Source organism: Sarcophilus harrisii, chromosome 3, assembly GCF_902635505.1.
Source record: "Sarcophilus harrisii chromosome 3, mSarHar1.11, whole genome shotgun sequence".
NCBI lineage: Eukaryota > Metazoa > Chordata > Mammalia > Dasyuromorphia > Dasyuridae > Sarcophilus > Sarcophilus harrisii.
The window spans coordinates 596,587,437-596,610,629 of NC_045428.1; the positions used below are offsets into that span (position 1 = coordinate 596,587,437).

General features: G+C 35.8%; 2 protein-coding genes across 2 annotated transcripts; both read right to left on the reverse strand.

Annotated features, from left to right (window-relative positions):
* Positions 1 to 6,195: 6,195 nt before the first annotated feature.
* On the reverse strand, positions 6,196 to 7,177 carry LOC100933134 (olfactory receptor 13H1-like). The gene has a single exon (XM_012545774.2). The coding sequence runs from the start codon at positions 7,175 to 7,177 to the stop codon at positions 6,245 to 6,247; it is 933 nt and encodes a 310-aa protein (XP_012401228.1). The 3' UTR covers positions 6,196 to 6,244.
* A 14,600-nt stretch (positions 7,178 to 21,777) lies between these two features.
* LOC100913770 (olfactory receptor 13H1-like) lies at positions 21,778 to 22,909 on the reverse strand. The gene is given in 1 exon segment (XM_012545775.3): positions 21,778 to 22,909. A coding segment is annotated over 1 exon segment (933 nt). The 5' UTR covers positions 22,711 to 22,909.
* Positions 22,910 to 23,193: the final 284 nt, after the last annotated feature.

Genomic DNA, 23,193 nt, shown 5'->3' on the forward strand with positions numbered 1-23,193 from the left:
TAACAGAAATATCCCTGGTTCCATGGGGGTAGAGAACTTGTTTTCAAATCTGACCTTTGAAAATTAAGCACATTAATCAATGATCATTTTAAGTGTCTACTATGTACCGGGTCTTCTAGGTCAGACAAAAACAGCAATGAAACACTTCCTTATTCGATCCATGTGAGACAAATATTGGCCGATTATGTGACCTTGCACAAGTGATAACCACTTTGCCACTATCAGTAGCCTCAGTTTTTTTCTTTTTTTACTTACAACAAAATAAAGAGATTGAGTTATATGTTCTTATCATGGGAAGGGCACTGGACTGGAAGACAGGAGGCTTAATTCCCTGGGCTCTCACTTGTGATCTGGGCTTGGCTGGAATTTAAATCAATCATCTTTTTAATTCTGACACTCTATTATTAGTGGATAAGAACTTTGCCTTGGTGTAAGGACCTGGAGTAAGGAAGAACTGAGTTCAAATTCAGACTGAGACACTTCCTAGCCATATGACCCTAGGCAAGTCCCTTAAACTTTGCTTGCCTTAGTTTTCTCAAGTGTAAAATGATCTGGAGAAGGACATCTCAAACCACTCCAGTATTTTTGCCAAGAAAACACCCCTGGGTAAGTCCATGGGGTTACAAAGATTTAGAAATGACTGAACAACAATAAAAAGTATGACTCACATTCCCCTAGTCCCAGAAAAGAGTCATGGAGAAGGCCATGTGGTAGATGAGAAAACTTCTCTCTATTTTTTATTAGTAGTGAAATCTGGCTGCATCAAATATGATTTTTCTCTCAGAGTTGTCTATAGGATTTTAAAGATCTCATAGACATGAAGATATTATCACTGATATGGTATTACTTAGAATGTTTTTGATTCTGAAAAGAATTAGAAGTAATGAGAAACACATGGATTTCAGATAGTTCAATGGACTAGAAGTCATTTAAATTGGATTCTAGCTTAAAAACTATGTAGGATTTTGAAGCAATTTCCATCCTCAGCTCTTTAATAAGGTGGTTGAACTAAATGACCAATCAGGATCCTTCCATTTTTGTTTATGATCTTGTAGTCTCTAATTCTGTGAAATCAAAAAAGATGGAAACACAGATACTTTTTACAGCAAACCACATCTGAGAGTGATGTGAGGAGTATGGGAGTCTAATGGCCAATGGGTTTGACTTTAAAAGACATTAGTTTATTTAGATACAATCATTTATTGGCTAAGTGATGTAAGTCTAATTGCTTTACATCTCTGGTCCCCAATTTTTTGATCTTTAAGGCCATTTATTTGACTTATATAGTAAGGAATCCTCGAATGCTAGCTGAAATAGAAAGAGCAATTGGATTTAGAGTACACAAGTGCCACTCTCCCTTTTTATAATTGTGACCTGGGCAAATTCCTGTACCTCATCAAGGCATGATCTCATCTTTAAAATGGGTATAGACTTTAAAATATATAGCAATGCAAGCTGTTTTTACTGGTGACCCCATAATAGAAGCAAGAACACTATTCCTCTGTTTTGGGGTTATCCCAAGAGGCCAATTGTTATCTCTACTCTGAATAGCATATGAAGTCATCATAGGTGTTTATGCAAATTGAAGATTTGGAGGTTTGCAACTGACTGGTGCTTATACAAAGGCATTAACATAGATGCAAAGGGAGTAAGTAGGTCACTTACCAGTTAACAGATTGCACCTGATAGTTATGTTTTCATTTATGAGAACCAAAAGCCATTGCTTGGATTTCATCTCTTTGCTTAGCAGTCAATAAACTGACTCCATCATTTGGATGGATATTTATGAATACTGTTCTACCAGACAACTGAAAAAGTAAAAAAAAAAAAAAAAAGTCATTTCAAAAGAAGACATTCAGAAACTTTGCTCTGTGCAATCTTTATGATCCCTCCACCTGAAGGACAAGATAGGAGATATCTGACTAGGGAGCCTGGCTCGTGATCAGATCATACTATTTGACTTATTAGTTGAATTCTTTGCTGCACTGATTCCTGTTATCAGGAGTTTGAAGAAGATATCACAATCTATTAGAGAGATTCAGGATTCACAGATGAAAAAGAGGAGGGAAGATGTTTCAGAAAGACCAAGGGATAGAGGCTATTGTTCTTGCTCTTTTTCCCAAGAGATTAAAGCATCAAAAATTAGAGGATAATAGATATAAGTGGAATAGACGTTATGAATGATATAGTCTCACATCTCCTTTATTTTATAGATAAAAAGACTCAGGATTGTTAAATGATATTTCTAAAATCATATAGGTAAGTGGAAGATGAAAGACTGAAATCAAATTCTACTTACTACAAAGCCAAATCCCTTTCCAGTGTACAATACCCTGTTCTAGAAGGTTAAAGAAACATAAATTGGAAAATTTACCTTTTAAAAGAGAGAAAGATTTAATTTGTCTCACATCTTTGGTCATATATTCCAAATTTCCTTATGTCATGTTTGGAACGTACTAGTCCAGCCTCTTTGTGGAAAACTCTTAACTTGGAATATTCATTGCCTTGTGAGGCAATCTGTTCTTTAGTTCAGATTACTTAAGAGTTGACTTTTCAATTGAGCCAATATTTCTTTTGCCATAACAGATCTACTCAAAAGTGGGTAGTTCTTGAGATCTGTTTCCTCCTTTGTAAAGATGGATAATAATAATACTTTTAGTACCTACCTCATAATGTTCTTTGAGGTTGTGATGAAACAAGGTATATGTGATCAGATGTGATTTCCATTTGGATCAGTTTCTGGCTCTGGGATCAGTTTATCTGTTCTGTCTCTTTGAGTTCATGTTTTAGTTTCTTTGACTGGAGGAGACTGGGATAATTTTTCTTTGAATTTTTTCTCAGTGATGATCTGTATCTTTAACTTTCAGGTCCATTTCGCTTTTGATACCCCTGTCACACCGTCTCTTCTCTGAGAAATTCTTCTAGTGTTACCTTTGAAAAGTAACTTAAGTAACTCTCTGGCTCTCAATTTTCATTTCTACAAAATGATGGGATTCTAGATTGGTGTTTCTCCACCAAGCTCTAACATTCTGTATTCAAAAACAATTGGACTCCACCTTTCTGGGTTCTAATCTTTTAATATTCCTAAACCCATTTGACCATTTATAATTGATGTTTTTATGAAAAGAGTTCCTCTTCTTCCTACCCCAACCAGTTATATCTCTCAGTTTGGTTCATATATACTCTCTTTTTTATCTATCTATTTGTCTATCTACCTACCTATCTATCTACCTATTTATCTATTTATTTCCCACTTCCCTTCCAGGTTGTTCCTTTTCCCTCTATCTGTGACATACCCATTTGCACAAGGGGAAGGACTCAAGAGGAAGGAAGAGATCGATTTTCGTATCCTCTTGCTTTCCACAGCTTTATTCAATAAGTCAAGAATCCATGAAGATATACTTAAAACACATTTTCTCCTTCAAGGATGTACAGCTTATCTCTCCCAGGTGCATCATAGGTGGTTTTTAGGAGATCTCAGGAATCGTAGTTAATTCCTGAGATTTAGGAGATCTCAGGACAAATAAGTTTTTGAAGATGGGATTCTGAACTAAACCCCCAAATCTTCAAAGTTCTGCGTCTTTTGTCTCTAGCCTCTACTTCCTAATCTCTGGGAACCCACTATCCTAGGGAACCCACTTGTATAGAATAGCAGGCATTTATATTGAGCCAAATTTAAAAAGAGAAATATAATGAGGCAAGAGATAGAATGAGGCTTCTTCTCTCCTTTTTACTGCCGGCAGGAGGCATAGTAGGTGGTTCCTGAGGGATTAAGTGCTCATTAAATTCCAAAGTGCTGAGTGTGACTTGGGAATCTGGAGTTAACTTTCACACTCATTTGTAGTCATTAGACAAGAAGTTTGTAAAGGTAGAGTTTTTTGGATTCATCCAGAAAACAGTGAAAAAATGTAACAAACATCTCTCTTTTTTTAGGTTACACATGTACATTCATTTTCCCCTCCCATATTTCCATATGACTTGTATTGGAAGAGAAATATCAGAACAAAAGGGGAAAACCAAGAGAAAAAAAAGCACAAGAAAAATAAGTGAAAATATCATGCTTTAATCTCCACAGTTCTCAGTCTCCATTTGGTTCTTTGAGGTCAGGAGCTTTCTTAACCATTTTTTTCCCTAATACTTAGGACCATGCAGATAATAGGCACTTAAATGTGTATTGACTAGTTATTGATTGTATGTCTCTCCTGGTATGCATTTAATCTCCACAGTTCTCTCTCTGGATGTGAATAGCATTTTCCATCCAAAGTTTACCAGAATTGCCTCAGATCATTGAATTGCTAAGAAGAGTCAAGATTATCATAGTTGATTATCACATAATCTTGTTATTGCTGTGTATAATGTTTGTCTGGTTCTGTTTGCTTCACTCAGCATCAGTTCATGTAAATCTTTTCAGGCCTTTCTAAAATCAGCCTGTTCATACTTTCTTATAGAACAATAATATTCCATTACTTTCATATATCATAATTTATTCAGCCATTCCCCAACTGATGGGCATCCGTTCCTTTTCCAATTCTTTGCCACCATAAAAAAAGCGGCAAACATTTTTGCACATGTGGATCCTTTCCCCTCTTTTATGTTTTTGGGAGAAATACTACTAGTATTTTTGGATCAAAGAGTATGCACAATTTTATAGCCTTATAGGCATAGTTTCAAATTGCTCTACAGAATGATCAGATCAGTTCACAACTCCACCAACAATGCAAGTAGTATCCCAGTTTTCTCATATCACCTCCAACATCATAATCTTTTTCTGTAATCTTAGCCAGTCTGATAGGTATAAGGTGGTTTTAATTTGCATCTCTAATAATAGTGACTTAGAGCATTTTTTCATATGAGCATTTATAGATGACTTCAATTTCTTCATCTGAAAATTGTTCATATCCTTTAACCATTTATCAATTGGGGAATGACTTGTATTCTTATAAATTTGACTCAGTTCTCTATATATTTTAGAAATGAAGCACTTTATCAGAAACACTGTAAAGATTATTTCCCAGCTTTCTGCTTCCCTTCTTACTTTGGCTGCATTGTTTTGGTTTGTGCAAACCCTTTTTAATTTAATGTAATCAAAATTATTCATTTTTCATTTTATAATATTTTCTATTTCTTGTTTGGTTACAAATTCCTTTCTCCAAAGATCTGACAGGTAAACTTATGGTATCTATCACTCTTTATGTCTAAATAAGGTACCCATTTGAACTTATCTTATAATGCAGTATGAGATGTTGATTTATGTCTACTTTCCGCCATACCATTTTCCAGAGTTCCTAACAATTTTTGTTAAAGACTAAGTTCTTATCCCAGAAGCCACAGTCTTTGGGTTCAAACAATAGATTATTATAGGCATGGATTATTATGTCTTATGTATTTAACCTATCTTACTGATTTACTGCTTTGTTTCTCCACCAGTATCTGGTGTTTTTGATGACTGCTGCTTTATAATAGTTTTAAGTCTTATATTTCCAGGCTACTATCTTTTACATCTTTTTCATTCATTCCCTTGATATTCTTTATCTTTTTTTTTCAGATGAATTTTGTTATTATTTTTTCTAGCTCTATAATTTTTTTGACAGTATGATCGGCATTACACTGAATAAGTAGAATAATTCAGGTAGAACTCTCTTTTTTATTATATTAGGTTGGTCTATCCATGAGCAATTGATATTTTTTCAATTGTTTAGATCAGACTTTTTGTGTGAAAAGTGTTTTGTAATTGTGTTCATGTAGTTCCTGGGTTTGTTGGTCTTGGTAGGTAGCCTCCCAAATATTTTACATTACCTACAGTTATTGTAAATGGAATTTCTCTATCTCTTGCTGATGGATTTTGTTGGTAATATAATGAAGTGATGATAATTTATGTGAGTTCATTTTATATCTTGCAGCTTTGTGAAAGTTGTTAATTATTTCAAGTAGTTTTTTAGTTGGTTCTCTAGGATTCCCTAAATATACTACCATATCTTTAGAAATAGTTTTATTCCCTCACTACTGACTGTGATTCCTTCACTCTCTTTTTCTTTTTATATCACTAAAGTCAATATTTCTAATACGATATTAAATAATAGTGGTGATAATGAGCAACCGTGTTTCACCCTGATCTTATTGGGAATGCTTGCTTCTAGCTTCTCTCCATTATTCATAATGCTAGGTGGTGGTTTTAGATAGATGCTGTTTATCATTTTAAGGAAGACTCCATTTATTCCCATGCTCTCTAGTACAACATCTCTTCTTAAGAGTCATTTTTCTCCCCCATTAGTTTCCTCAAGGCTCCCTTGACATCCTTGTTCCTGAGGCTATAGATGAGGGGGTTGAACATTGGTGGAAGGACACCATACAATATAGAAATGATCTTATCTCGATCCCGGCTCGTCTTGTCCTGTGGCATCATGTACATTGAGATGGCAGTACCATAGAAGACAATCACCACAGTGAGGTGGGAACTGCAGGTAGAAAATGCCTTTTTTCGACCTTCAGCAGAGCGTATCTTTAACACAGCTCTCAGGATATGGCCATAGGAGGCAAGGATGAAGACAAAAGGTGCTAGGAGAGTCAGAGTACTGCTGGCCATCATAAACAATTCATTCAAATGTAGATCATTGCAAGCAAGCTTAATGACAGCCAAAAGCTCACAGGAGAAATGATTGATGAGGTTGTGGCCACAGAACTCCAATGGGGTGGTCAGTGTTGGGATTACAGTGAGTAGAAAGGACGATACCCAGGACACAGTTGCAAGCTGGACACAGAGCCGGGGGCTCATTCTCACTGGGTAGCGTAAAGGGTCACCAATGGCGATGCAACGGTCATAGGCCATGACAGCTAGAAGAAGACATTCTACAACCCCCAGGTAGAGACCAGCACACATCTGGGCCAAGCACTGGCCCAGGGAGATGGCAGGGATGCTGACTAGGCAATTGATTAGTACTTGAGGGAGACTAGATGAAGTATAACAGATGTCTAGGAAGGATAGGTTGCTAATAAAGAAATACATTGGAGTGTGTAGGTGGGAATCATAATATATCAAGAGGAGAATGAGGCTGTTCCCCAGCAAAGTCATAAGATAGGATACTAGGAGCAGGCAGAAGAAGATGACTTGGGCTCTGGGGTACTCTGAGAGCCCAACCAAGATGAAATAGGTCACAGATGTGTCATTTTTTTCATCCATAGTCTTACTCCACTATCTATATCACCAAAGTGGGGGGGAGGAAAGCATTAAATCAAAAAATGGTGCTGACATTTTGAATTTTAAATAACAGAACACTTTGCAATATCTATTTCAACCATTTAATGAGAAATCTCCATAACCACTATTATCACAATAGCTTGCATTTAAATAGTACTTTGGAGTTTGAAAAAGTTTTGCATATCTCATTTTGTCCTTTAAACAATGTGAAAGATAGGTTATAATTAATATCCTTAATTTTAGATGAGGAAAATGAGGCTAAGAAAGGTTTATTGACTTGTCCAGGGTCAAATTGGAACTGACCAAAATAGTTCTTGAACTTTAGATTTCCTGACTTCAAATCTGATATTCTATATCCTGTATCTCTATGATACATGAACTCCCAGCATACCATAGTAGATGTATCCATGAGTTATTGTGAACTGAAATAATTATTACCTCGTAGCCAACTTCCTGGGGATCATCTTCTCTGAACTTATCTAAGTAGGCTTAACAATGTAGCATTAGCTCTTATTTCTCTGTGTCATATGTCTAGCAATCTACCAGATGATATGTTGCAAGTATATGTTGGTGAAGAGTCCATAGTTACCTTATGTGATACAATTAGACATCCCCTTGAGAGTATGGAAAGCTGAATGGTGTAACATAAAGAAAATTGGCTATGATGCCAGATAATCAATTTCTAAATTCTTCATATTGATTTAATCAATCAATCAAAGCATCCAATAATTATTTCTTTAATATTTCCTATCTGTCAGCCATTAAACTGGATGAAGGGGTATTTAAAAAAAAAAAAAGAAATAAAAAAAGTTTCTGCCTTCAAGGTATATTTTACCTTGGAGTAAAACAAATATTTTATGGGGAAAACAAATATTTAATGTGTGATTTTAGGAAACTTATTTTATCACCATGTGTCATGTTTTGTCCATCTGTAAAATAAAAAAAAAGTTTGGCGTAGATGCTCTCTTCAGTCTCTTCCATCTCTAATCCTTGAGCTGATCAGTTTCATGGGGACAAATAACGATAAAAAAACAAATATGGCAATGGCCATGCAGGTAGTATTTTACTGTCTCAGTGCATTGTAAAAACACCAGAGAGTGAAGGAAGGAGCTCTTGGCATGAAGATCAGCACACCCAGGTTTTGATACTTACTCTGTAACCTTGGACAAGGCACTTCCATTTTAAAAAAATACATAATTTTTCTCAATAGTATTTTATTTTTCCAAATATGTGTAAAGATAGATTTCAGCATTAAATTTTGTAAAAGTTTGTGTTCCAATTTTTTTCTCCCTCTCTTCTTTACCTAACCCTTCTCCAAGACAGCAAGTGATCTGATACAGGTTAAATATGTGTAATCCTTTTAAAGCATATTTCCATGTTTTTCATGTTGTTAAATTAAAAAAAAATCAGACTAAAAGGGGAAAACAACACAAGAAAGGAAGAAAGAAACAAACAAAGAAAGAAAAAGCAAACAAATAAAAATATGGAAATACTATGTTTTGATACACATTCAGTTGCTATAGTTCTCTCTCTGGATGCAGTTGGCATTTTTCCTCCCAAGTCCATTGGAATTGGGCAAGGCAATTTCTTTCTCTGGCCAAGGTTGGACTAGATTAGTCCATTTTGTCCATTAGTCCATCTGATATTCTATATATAAGTGTCCTATATCTGATCTTGCAAGAGCATCATCAGATACATAAGCCAAATGTTACTATCCTTATTATATACCTGAAGAGTTGGAAACAGACTTCTTATAGATATTATTATATGGACCAAGCTAGAGAGCTGCTATTATCTTGGATGCCAATTTTAAATGTCATCTTCCTCAAAAAGACTCAGTTTTTAGCCACTGTTGCCTTTTTAGTCTTTCTATACTCTTCACAAACATGTAGGGTAATATCTTCTACTATAAGACAAAAAATTATACATAGGAAAAAATCCTCACAGATTACCTTTAGCTAGGACCTCTGCCTCAAGGTCAAGGTTACTTCTAGTGAAGTGGAAATGGAATTAGAAGTAGAGCTAGATAATTCATGTTGGAGATTTAGTCCTGCTATTATTAGTTGGGTAATTGTAAATCAAGTCAATTGCTCTCTCTAAGCCTATTTCCTTATTTCCAGTGGGTAGTACTATGTAGGACCATTTAAAAACTCAAATAAGATACTAGAAATTAAAATCTACAGAAATATCTCTTATTATATTTTAATTCAGGGCCAGAATAACTTATAACCATTAACACTCAAAGTGAGGAGTCATGGCGAGGGCTATGAAAATGTCAGGTCAAATTTGTCACAAAGATTTCACTCCCTTTTTATAGATCCAGTGCTAAGTAATAGTTTCTGTAAAACAGGAAGAACTTAATAACTATTGACTGACTAGTGACATTTGGTTATGTTTAATATTGTTCCATGCATATGTAGGATTTTCAAGTCCTGTTGATAATTCAGACTTAGTCATTGAGGTCTTGTTGCTCAGAGGGAGTGTGTTTCTGAAAAGAACAAGAAATTCAAGAGATAGGTAGGGATTTTTATGGAGGAGTTAATAAATAGAGACATATATTAGGAGTCATGAGTTGTATCTAAGCTTTAACTCTGCAATAAATGCAGTGTTCCCTGGGTTAGTGCATTTCACTTATAAAGATTTAGTTTTCTCATTTGTAGAATAAGGGAGTTGATGAGGTGATTGTTGAGATCCCTCACTCCTCTGCCAATGATTCTGCAATATGGTCCTGCAAACATGGGTTGTGCCTGCAATCCAGGTACTCTAACTCCAAAACCAAGATTAGGACAGGAAGCATGAGTAATGTGGTGGTGTGAAACCATTTGGGTCCTGGTCCTCCCATTTCTTAGCTATGTGATGTCAGCCTAATCACTCTTGCCTATGGGTTTTTCATCTTTAAAGCAAAAGAATTGCATTGGTTGATCATAAGGTCCCATTTAAATTTAATATTCTATGACGTAGAAAGAACATTGGCCCCAGAGCCAAGAGATGTCTGAGTTCAAGTCATAACTTTCCTACTTAGGAGTTTTGTGACCTTAGGCAAGTCACCACATTTCCATCAGGAACATTCGCCTCATCTATAAAATGGATACAAATACAATTACAAAATTTTCCTCATTGGTTTGCTGTGAAAGAAAAATTGTTTTGCAGCACTTTAAAAATATACAAAAATGTGAACTTATAATAAAACTATTCTTCCCCTAAAGGAAATCCAAGAATATCTATCTTACCTTAATGAGGAGAGCAAGTCCTATCCATATCCATGGGCATACTTTGAAGTATCATTGATGTTTCAGGATACCTCGGAGCTTTGGAAACCACATGGTTCTGCATGGTTCTGAGATAAAAAAGGCATAGGAGGGACAAAGCAATGCAAAGAAAATCAGTCACTTACTGGCCAGCCAACTGAGTCTTTTGAGTAAGTTTCTTCTGTCTAGCTAGCAGTCATTGAAATTGGCCACTACCAATCCAAACATGGATCCTTTTGAAGATCCAGGATGTTATATATGAGAATGGATGAAAGGCAAACATTTAAAAAGAATACAAATTTTTAAAATTACCAATTTTATGTTCCATGATTTAATTATCTTCATATAACTTTACAAGCATAGAAGAAAGGAGAAATGTATCTCAGCAGCCTGACTTAAGATTAGGGCATTCTATTTGGCTCCTGATTCCCATTTGTTCTTTGTTATGTTAAGAGGGATTTGGAGAAGGTATAGGAGATTCATATTAAGCGTCATTACTGGATGCATAGGAATTTCATATATGAGGCAAAATAGGGAAGCCATTCTCTGTAGGTAAGAAAGAGGTATATGTTGTTGACCTTGGTCTATTTCTCTGGAGATAATGTTACCAGAAAGCATATTATAGGATCTTTGGAAAGTGGGGAGAAAGTTTCTCAGCTAGAACATGAAGGACTCATCTAACTCATCTCCTTCCTTTTACAGATGAAGAAACCACATTTCAGAGAGATTAGTGACTTTATCTAAGGTCAGATCAGTAAGCAGATCTGTGCTTCAAATCCTAGTTTTTTTTTTTTTTTACCTTTGCTGTTGTTGGGTGTTTTCAGTTGTGTCCAACTCTTCATGACCCCATTTGGGGTTTCTGAGCAAAGATATTAAAGTGGTTTGCCATTTCCTTCTCCAACTCATTTTACAGATGAGGAAACCAAGGCAAAAAGGGTTAAGTGACTTTCCAGGTTCCCAGAGCTATGAAATGCCTGAGGCTGGATTTGAACTTGTCTCCCTGATTCCAGACCTGGCATTGAGACACCCAGCTGCCTCTTCTTTGACCCTTGACTACAAACCTGGGGCCTTTTTCAGTGTATCTTGCTTTCTTCATAAATTTATAGAATCATAAACTTGGAATTTCTCCCTTTAAAAGTTTGAACCATTTATTTTTTTCTCACATAATTGGAAATGACTATAGACATAATTTAGAACAGTTTCCACTCATTGTAGGATGATCATACTAAAAGCAATCCTGAAACATGGTTATCTAACATCTTCTTGAAAACCTCTAAGGAAACTTACCACATGGTGAGGAAGTATGCTGCCCATCTATGTGAGTGCTTTTTTTATTTTTTTTTAAATCAGCCATATCTTTTTTTTTTTCTCTTTAGCATGAAATCAAAATTGATTTCATGTTAAACTTTTGCGAGCTGAAATGGAACATAAAGGTCCTATTTTGTAGTCCCTTAATTTTACTGATGAGGAAATGGAGGTTAATAGAAATCCAAAGTGATAGAGTTGCTAGGTATCAGAGCCAAGTTTGAGGCTCCTTATGCACAGTGATCCTCCCACTTCACCAGTTCTTTATTCTTTTCATTGGAACCACACAGAGCAAATCCAATTAGTTTTCTATAAGAAAGCTCTTTAGATATTAGAAGACTATGAATATGTCCCCAAACCTTCTCTTCTCCAAACTCTTCAGTTCTTTTAATCAATCCAAATGTTCCTTAGTTTAGAATTTTTCTTTTTACCAGACACATCTCTCTCTCTCTCTCTCTCTCTCTCTCTCTCTCTCTCTCATGTCTGTGTCTCTGTCTCTCTTTCTTTCTCTCTCTGTCTCTGTCTCTGTCTTTCTCTCTCTCTCAATCTCTCTATCCTCTCCTCCACCCCTTTACAGTCCCTTTTGTGTATTTCTCTTCCTCCTTCCCTCTTAAAATATGAGATCCTTAAGGACATAGCTGCCTTTCTTTTTAATTTACATGTATCACCACCACTGTACTACACTACTATACTACCACAAGCATTAAATAATGGCATATAATAATCACTTAATAGATGCTCATGACTTAACCCTTTTATAAATGTACTAGTCTTTTTCATTCCCAGAAATGTAAATTGATGAATAATATTCTCAAAAAGAATTACATGGGTTTGTCATGAATTAATTAATTCCATTTGATCAGGCAATTAATTCTGCTTGAGAAAAGTACAATTTGAAGCTAACCAGTAACTTCATGCTTTATAGTCAGTCCTTCAACTTGAATTGACAATACCTCTCTTGATATGTCAATTATATGGTGCTTGTCAAAAGCGGGGGGGAGGGAGGGGCAGTTGACCGTAGACCTGTAGCCCTTGGCTGACTATTTTTGATATATAATGCACCAATATCCCATGTTCTATTTTCTAATAATATCCTAAATTCCCTTCCTCTTCTAATATTTTATTCTTTTAGGAACAAGAACTCTCAAGGAAGTATTGCTGTCACTCCAATTCATAGTTTTCTGTCAAGTATGTATATTGTGTCCTCCGTGTACTTCTCTCACAAGGCTTTTTCTTCTTATTCTTTCTATGGTATAACTAATTTGACAGGCCAAAAGACATGGGAAGAGGCAAAAAGGAACATGAAATCAATATACTTTCATTATCTTTTACCACTTCCACATCTCCATTCCTTTTCAAGGTTCTTGTGATCACTCACCTCCAACAGAAATTCCCCTTCAAGCATATCTAGTCCATCTCCTCCAGTGAATTATGGATGCATGGTCAGAGCCTGCCATTGGCAAGAAAGTGGATGTAGGTGAACCTCAACCTCTAGATAGATTCCCCAAGGCCAAGTTCTTCCTCCCTCTTTTCCTGCAGTTTCTCATCCTGTAACATTTGTAAAGGAATCCTTCTCTAAAGAGGAGCTAGCACTTCAATTAAGTCAGAGGGAAAGGAGAAAAATAATTGGGGAAGGAGGTAAAATTAGTCTTCAATTCTCTTTTCTTTCTCCAGGGATTCTAAGAGGGACCTCTGAGGGACCAAAGTCTCATTAAAATCAAGAGTGTTTTGATTAGCTTAGGAATAAGAAGTAAACTTTCTGATTCACTTAGAGTCATTGGTGGAGAAGTTTTGAAAGATGAACTTATCAGATTAACTTATAGAAAAAGTAAGTCAACTGCTCAGAAAATACCCTCTGACAGCTAAGGTGGGAAAGGAGAAGAGAACGGAGAAGAGGAAAGAAGACGAGAGGAGAAGAAAAGAGAGAAGAGAAATCAAGAGAGAAGAGGAGGGAAGTGAAAAGGAGAAGTAATGAGAGGAAAGGAAAAGAGAGAAATCAGAAGAGGAGAGGAAAAGAGAGGAGAAATTAAAAGAAGAGATGAAAAGAGAGGAAAGAAGAAGAGAGGAGAGGAAAAGAGGAGAAGAAAAGAGAGGAAGAGAGGAGACAATACTATGTTACAAGAGAACAATAGTTTACCTGTGGGAAAAACTCAATCAGAGAATATCAAATGGCAGAGACTGAAAGGACCCTTCATATGTAAGATATTAGAATTCCAAAGGAGAATAGTTCATAAAATTTAAGATTTAGGATGAACCCTAATTCAAAGTTAGTTAGAGTTGGAGGGTCCCTTAGAACATGTCCATACTGGGTGTCACCCCAGAACATGGAATGATAGATCTTGAAGGGTCCTTGGAAATAAAATGTCAGAGTCTGGAGGAAATTTCAATTATCAAATATCCAAAGGGAGAAAAAAATGTCAGAGTCTGGAAGAAATTTCAATTATCAAATATCTAAAGGGAGAAAAACAATAGAATATGAAATGGGAGCACTGAGAGATGCTTTAATAATTGTCTGGTCCATAGTCCCCATTCACCAGATGAGGAATCAAATGCAGAAAGGAAGAACCTGTTCCAGAGCTCCAAACTCATGGTCTTCTGACCGAGTCCTGATTTCATATCTTTGTACCATACTGACCTTTCCATGGCTTACTTCTGGCCATAAAAAGCTGAACAGGTGTTATTTTAATTCATGTAAAAATCCTGGTAATTTTCCACTTTTGATTTAGTTGGTATAGTGGATGGAATACCAGGCCTGAAATCAAGAAGACTTGAGTTCAAATCCAAACTCAGACACTTACTAGCTGGTTGACCCCAGGAAAGTCATATCACCTATTTGTCTCAGTTTTGTCAGGATTTCCTTGAGATGTTTGAATTTAATTAAAAAACAAACAAACAAATAAATACTCTAAAGACATCATTAAAGGCCTGAAGTCAGAAAGACTCCTCTTCCTGTGTCTAAATCAGGCTTCAGACACTACCTCTGTGACCCCTGGGCAAATCACTCATCCATGTTTACCTCAGTTTCTCCAATAAATGAGTGGGAGAAAGAACTGGAAAACTGCTTTAGTACTGATGAAGTCCTGAATGATAGGTATATTGGGCAGCGATGCATTGAAGAATTGATAAAGTTTATCTTTGGGCACAGAGATCAGTTTAAATCCATAATCCCATTCTCTGGAGAGGTCATCCAGTCAGAAATCCAAATTATGTCAACCCCCTGAAGCCCACAGTCTCACTTTGTAATGCCCTGTGGGAAATCCCAGTTATGCACCTGAGGTTAAAATTTCCCTATAAAATCTACTTATGACCCATACTACATACTCACTGCCTTCCCTTGGGTCAGTCTGCCATTAGCACTCTGTTTTATGGTGTCTTTCCCTTTACCCCTTCCACATGCCATGTGATAGCTCCCCTAACTCCACTATGTTTCTCAATCCCACTTCTCCTTCTTATAGCTAATTCACTCTTTGAGGGTGTTAAGTCCCTTTTAGGATTTAGCTACCAGCCAAGGACATGCCCCAACCTCATGAGGTGCTCTCTTTCTACTGGGTAATTGTGAGTTCCACTAAGGAACTTGTTTTTCATAAGCTCTCCCATTCTATTTCATATTTACCATCCCTGGTCTGTTGTATCTCTTCATTTTGTCTGTAACCTTTTCCATAAATAAACCTACCTTTTGCCAAAGAAAATGGCCAAAGTGAATTCTTCATGTGTTGGGACTCCCACACGTGTTATTTCTCCTAAAACATCATCTCATGCTTAAATAACAGCCTTTGTTGCTACATCAGCCACATCAGTATTGGGTTCACAAAGAGTAGGACATGCTGGAAATGTTTGAACAACAACAACAAAAGTATAATTTGAAAACTAGCATTTCCACTTTTTTATTATTTACTTTCAGACCTATAATCTTTTGTTTCTCTAGATGAATTTTATTAACTTTTTCTAACCTTAAAAGTAATCCTTTGCTATCCTAATTCATTATAGTACTGATAGGTAAGCTAATTTAAATAGTTGGTGATTTTTAATGTATACTTTGGCATGGTCATAAAAGATTATTATTTCTCAAGTTATTTTGGGCTGTGTTTGTGTAAAGAAGCTCTTTTTTTTTAGTTGTACTCATATAGTTTGTCTATTATTTTAAATGTAATTTCTCCTTCTATTTCTTACTGTTTTGTTAGTAATGTGTAGAAATGCTAATGATTTTATTTTATATGTGGCATCTTTTTCTAGAACTATTATTTCAATTAATATTAATTGACTCTGGAGCTCTCTAAGTGTGACATATCATCTAGAAAAAGTTAATTATGTTACTTTTTATTCTATTTTGTTCCCTCCATTTATTTTCTTGTTGATATAGCTAATTTTGAAGAATTATATCGAATAAGAGTGGTGACATCTTTACTTTGCTCCTGGTCTTATTGGTAAGGTTTCTACTATATCTCCATTGCATATATTGATGCCCCCCTGGTTTAAAATACTTATTTTGCTACTAAAAGATTCATCTATTCCTAGTTTTCTAATTTTCTTTAAGAGAAATGATTATGATCTTTTATCAAAAGCTTTTTACTATATATAATAGAATAATTTTTGTTATTTTTGTTATTAATATGTTCAGTTTTCCTCTTATTGGACTAGCCCATCATTGATAGTATCAATCCAAACTGTATATGTAGTCTTTGTAATATGATTCTATAACTTTTTCCCAATATTCTATTTAAAATTATTGTACCAATATTTATTGGAAATATTAAATATTATATAATATCAAGATCATGTTTGCAACAAAGATGGCATTTCATGGAATCCTTTATTTTCCTATTTGTTCAAATAGTTTATGTAATTTTTGAATTAATAAGAGTGAGCATTTGTATAGTACTTTAAAATTTGAAAGTGTTTTATGTGTATCATTTAACAAATCTCATAATTCTGAGATGAGGCTGCTATTATTTCCCCTATATTAAAGATGAGGAAATTGAGGCAGATAGAAAGTTAGATTTTCCCAGGGTCATATCTGAAACCCACCAATTTTTAATTTATGTTTTCTTAGTTATTTTAACCCATGAAAGTTAAGAAAAATGGGAATTCACCAAAGCACAAATCACCTGAGGATTGAGTTTCAGAAACTCTTCTGCAGACTCAATAAACACCGTGATTTCTATGGGACATGTGAAGGCCATGTTTTGGAGGGTAAAATAACACAAGGTATTATCATTTGTAGTGGACCGGCTGATCTTCCTTGAATTGGCCATATGACATATTGATGTAGACTTGAAATTAGGAACTGTGGCCCAAGTCTGTCATTTCTTGCCATTGTTCTGCTATTGACTGCTTTGGATTTTTGCCATTGAAGATTTTTTGTCAGGGAATGATTGTAAGGGAAAGATTGTTCTTCACTTGTATCCTGCTATTTGTGACCCCATGGACCATAGTGCTAGATGTTTCTTTCTTTCTTCTGCTGTCTCTCAAAGTGTGTCCAATCTCATTTTTTATTTCCATGACATTCTCTATCCATCTCATCCTTTGCCAGCCCATTCTTCTTTTGCCTTCAATCTTTCCCAGCATCAGGATGTTTTCCAATGAGTCCTATCTTCTTATTATGTGAAAAGCCTCAACTTCAGTATTTGACCTTTTAGTCAATTAGGTCAATTAATTTATTTAAGTGTTGACTGATTTGATTTCCCTGCTGTCCCCTCTTTTGACTCTCAAAAGTCTTTTCCAGCACCACAGTTCAAAAGAATCGATTCCAAACCCATTTTCACCTTGCTAAGAGTCATATTTTTAGTGAGAAAAATTGATTGAATAGACTTCATTTTTGGGGGGAAATTTTTGACTGAAAACTTTGTGATACTGTGACTTGAAGGTCTGGTTGTAAATTCAATTGATTTTGATATTTGATTTAGATATCTTTCATAGCTGAAAAACAGACCTTAGAAAGATAATTGACTACAAATAAAGAGTTCATTATAGTTTTTACTAATGTAACTCACATTTTGACAGTTGATACAAACATTAAACAAAGAGCAACCCAGAGATGGCTGACAATCCTATTCCCAGCAACTTCTAAGCTTGGAGCATATTTCAGAATTGACTTGAAAGCAAATTTCCTAGAGTTATAAATGCTTATTACCTTGGAGAGAGGGGATATGAGGGTAGGAGGTCAAGCAAACATTAGGCAAAGGGAAGAGGAAGAAATGCCATCAGAAGGAGACATTTGCCATGAGCCATATAAAGTGAACAGAAAATCATTTTTTTTTAAATCCTGAACATTGCAATCTAGAGCATAAAGACAATATCCATTGGAATCAATTCCTGTATGAGTCTTGTGGTATAACATCTATTTAGCATGAATGTTAGCCTGGTTACCTTCCTTCTTTTCTTCCTAGAGAAGGAGTAGAATTGATAGTCAATCATGTTCTCATTTTCTCACCCTTGCCCCACTCCTACTGGCTAGGTAGTTGTTAAATTAGTTTCTTAAACTTGTTAATATGATTAATTATGATCATCAGAAATAGTAAACTATATTATTATTTAAAGCTGACAGTTATAACAGATAACACTATAAAATAGTGTTGGAGGGGAAAGTAAAGGAGGAGAAGAGGGAAAGAAGGAGAATTGGAGAGGCAGAAGGAAGGAGAGGAGAGTGGGCAAAGAGAGAGGGATGGAAGAAAAAGTAAGGGACAGAGAAGAGAGAGGGAAAAGGAAGTAGAGAGAGAAAAACAGTTAGGAGGGGAATAGAAAGAGGGAAGCAAAGGATGACAGAGAGAGAGAAATTCCTAGGCAGAGATAAAACTTCCTTTTTCTAGGGGGAAAAACCCAAAAGTTTGGTTCAGCATGTATGGAGATAACTTAACTTGGAGATAACTTGGGCAAAGTGGAGTATAAATGGTAAGTGTGGCAATGAATCTGGATTCCATATGCTCCTAAAATAAAAGCCCGAGCTTGCAATGACAGCCATTAATCAGAGAAGTAAGCCAAGAATATATATATATATATATATATATATATATATATATATATATATATATAAAACAGGAAAAAATTTTTTTTTTCTTGTTGAGATCTGTTTTATATTCTGGGCACTTTCCTAAACAGTGAGTTACTTGAAAGGGGCAGAAGCACCTCTGAAGAGCAATGGGATGCTGGGTAGGCTTCATCCTCATAAAGCAGAATGGAAGTCATACTTTTAAAGCCTTTTTAACATTCAGAAGTTTCACTTTGCCTAATTAGTTCGCTACCGCCACCTGCTGTTGGCTCTTATCATGACACAAATTTTCAATCTCATCAATTATGGAGATGTTGAATTTTCCTTTTGTCTAAGGTTTTTGGAAATAAGCTCCAAGGTCCAATGGTGCTGTTCCATATGGATGGAAGGGAGGATGATGGCAGGATAGAAGAAGGCATGTGGGATCTTCCCTGGTTTCCTGGTGATAGCTTTTGTAGTTACTTCTAAGATGTCTGATGACTTTAGAACTTTCTTTTGAGCTGAATTGCGACTCTACAGGAACTTTGTCATTTCCTACTTGGGTTCCAGATCCTGGTAGTTCTCATTAGTCCCCATCCATAGGTGCTACTTGCCTCTGCTTCTCTTCCCGCCTTCACTCTAGCCCCGGGTATTCTGACTCCTCTTAGATTCTTGCTTAGATCTTCCTGAGCCTGACCTAGGCTTTCCTTACTCTTCTGAGTGTGAGGGAGAGGAGGACCAGGCTGTCTCAGTAGAAAACATTTTTGAAGGAGCAATGAACTAGCCTCCTATCCCAATATTGTGTCCCAAAGTACTGGTCAGTCAATGGGCATTTATTGAGTGCTTATTACATGCCAGACACTGTCCTAAATATTGAGGCAGAGAAGGATTAAAAACATTCTTTACCTTTAATGATTTTATGCTCTAAAGGAAGAAACAAAAATTAAATAACTAGATACATACAAATGTAACCCCTCCAGGTCCAGAAAAAAAAACAATATTATACAATGCATGTACACAAAAAGACAGGAATTCTGTTTGGCTGAGGAAATGCTGAGTGAGGTGTCGTCTACTTTCTGTAAATGGTTTGTAGCCAAACTCTGAGAGAGGACCACCAGGGAAATAGTTAAAAGAAAATTTTAAATGGCACAACCTTTTGAATAGTGGACTGTACACCTTGAGATACATATTTATATGGGATTCAGGTTCCATTATGTTCCTTATCTCAAGGGACTGTAGTGATAGAGGCTCTTGAGAATGGACCTCCCATGAGTGAAATATTTCTCTCCACCCTGATTTTAGATGAGATCTCATTTTCCTCCCAACTGAAGAGCTCATTACCTCTTATTTATTATAGAGTATCCACACTCCAGGTAAAATAAATGTGAACTTAAGTCATAAAGTAGAGAAAAATTATAGAGTTACAATTAACAAGGGTTGGCAGCTGATAAAATAAGTATATTATGGAGATGTGGGTAATTAGAATGATAGTAATGCAATCAATAGGAAAAAAAAGGCATTTGAAAGAGGAATGTGTATGTGTGCTTCTTTTCAAGAATTAAATTTAATTCTTAATTAAATTTTGAACATGTTTATTTCAGAGATATCTGCCTAGAATGGAACCTTCCCAACCTTGTCAACTTCTTGTTGACAGAGGCAGTTTTCCAGTAGAGGTGATGATAAAGGGTATTTTTTCTGGTTTCTTCAATTTTCTCTATTTTTACACGTGATACAATAATATGAAATAAAATCCACAACTATTTATAATTTTAGAAACTTAATGATAGCAATATTTCTATCATTCCCTTTATGTCCCCTTCACTCTCTCTGCATTTAAACATGTACACATAAACATGGAGACACACACATATATATACATATATATATTAAAGTCAATCTGGATGCAATTCCCTTGTTTCTGCTTTCTTGAATTTGTTATTTCATATATCTTTATATACAATATCTTTATAGTTTTTATCATGCTATGCTATTGCATTATATTAATAGCCTAGAATTTATTCAGCTCTACCTCAATCATTAATTATTTATATTGCTTACAGTTTTTGTTACTATTGAAGTGGTAAAGCACCCACAATGGGACCATGAGAAATATAATCCTAAATCTTTGTAGTTAGAAGTTTATTACTAGTTCTTCACTCCCTAATGCAGATGGTATTTTTAACAACCCAGATGTACTGTCCTGAGAGTCTTGAGACCTTGACAACCTGATAAGCTTAAAGAAATGCTGCTGCTGCTGCCTGAGAATAACCCCCTTAGAGTGATAACTTTTTTGCCTCCTGTTTAGAATAGAAATTCCTTTAGTATGACAAATGTATCAAGAAACATTTTGACGTCTCTCTCTTCTTTCTATAAATATATGGCCCGGAGGCCACTCATGACTGACCCCTCTAGTCTTGGTGTTGGGGTTCAGTCGCTAGCTAGCAATAAATGCTCTTAAAACTTCATTATTTTGGCTGTTCTGTTTTTCTCTCACCTGTGTACTTCACTATAATTAATGCCACTATAAATATTATTTTATAAATATTTTTCTCATTTAAAATATTCTTATGGCAGGTAACTAATAAGGATATTGTTGGGTCAAAGGATAGGATTCATTTTTATGAATGTTGCTTTGTATTACTTAAGTTTTTCCCCAAAAAGTCTGAATGAATTTGCAGTGCCATCAGCAATGCATGAAAGTAACTTTTATTATTGACCTGCCAACATGATTTCCTCACTTTTGTTTGTACATGTATATAATGTCTTTCACTCCCACTACTCTCCACTGCACAATATAATATCAAAAATAGAAAACCAATAACAAATATTAAGACTTTCTGTGCTGCTCTGTGTGCTATGTCTGAAAAAGTAACTGGCTTAATCTGTGCCTTTTTCATGTGGATTTATTTGAGAATAATTTGGTGATGGAAATCAAAACAAAAAACTCCATGGTAGATGGAGATATTTTTAGAAAACAAAATCATTTTCTTTCTTTTTTTTAATAACTTAGCTTAATAGCCACTCATTTTCTGGACCTTTTAATAAGGAAATAAAAAATTTATCCCTTAGGAGTTATTCTTTCCCCCCATTAGTTTCCTGAAAGCCCCTTTCACATCCTTGTTCCGAAGACTGTAGATAAGAGGATTGAGCATGGGGATTACAATGCAATACAATAAGGAGATGATTTTATCTTCATCTCGGCTGGCTTTGTCCTGGGGCATCATGTACCTGGAAATGGCAGTGCCATAGAAGATAACTACCACAGTGAGGTGGGAGCTGCAGGTGGAGAAGGCTTTCTTCTGTCCATCAGCTGAGCGCATCTTCAACACAACTACCAAGATGCGTGCATAAGAGGCTAAGATAAATATAAAGGGCACCAGAAGAGTTAGGGAACTGGTGGCCAACATTAGCAGTTCATAGAACTTCAGATCATTGCATGCAAGTTTGAGGATAGCCAAGAGTTCACAGTAGAAGTGGTTGATAATGTAGTGGCCACAGAAATCTAGTGGCATGGTAAGGACTGGGACTATGGAAAGTAGAAAGGATATGAACCAGGGAACCATTGCAAGTTGGACACAAAGCTGAGGTCTCATTTTCACTGCATAGTGCAGGGGGTCACTGATGGCTACAAAGCGATCATAGGCCATGATGGCCAGAAGAAGGCATTCTACAACACCCAACTAGAGAAGGATACACATTTGTGCCAGACATTCTTTCAGGGAGATGATGGGAACTTTGACTAAACAGTTGATGAGCATCTGAGGCACAATAGTTGATGTGAAACAGATGTCCAGGAAGGACAGATTGCTTAGGAAGAAGTACATAGGGGTGTGAAGTTGGGGATCATACTGGATCAGGAGAAGAATAAGGCTATTTCCCAGCAGGTTGGCAAGATAGGACCCCAGAAGTAGGCAGAAGAAGATGACTTGGGCTCTCGGATAGTCTGAGAGTCCGACCAGAATGAAATAGGTCACATCTGTGACATTTCTTCTATCCATAGAATTAATTCCTTTTCCTTACTGAAGGAACAAAAAGGGAAAAAAAAAACACAACAGATTGAAAAGTGATTATAATAGGGTTTTTTTTTGCATATATGAAACCAGTTTGGATGTGTGTTTGGGGGATTCATACTTTTTAGCTCAAAATCATCTTGATTGTACCCTTAAGTGCCTAAATAGAGGATCTATGTGGATAGCTATGGCCAAAGCATTTTGTGATCTGGTGTCCATCTTTCTTGGGAAAATTTTCTCTACATTTAGCTGAGTTGGTTCATAAATGTTATTTAGTCTATTATTGGATTTGCATATAAACACTTTATGTCAAGTTTTGTATTATACGTTATTGTATTTAAGGGTTCAGAGTTACCTTCATTCCATAAGGAAACATGGGGTATAGGATGTAAGTTGAGAAAAGCAATTACAATAACAAGATTTTGGGTTGATCATTGTCCTTTGTTCTCGAAAAGGACCAAAATGACATCA

Bases quoted from the DNA above. Each gene is read 5' to 3' on its own strand.
- LOC100933134 (XM_012545774.2), bottom strand. From the start codon at position 7,177: ATGGATGAAAAAAATGACACATCTGTGACCTATTTCATCTTGGTTGGG.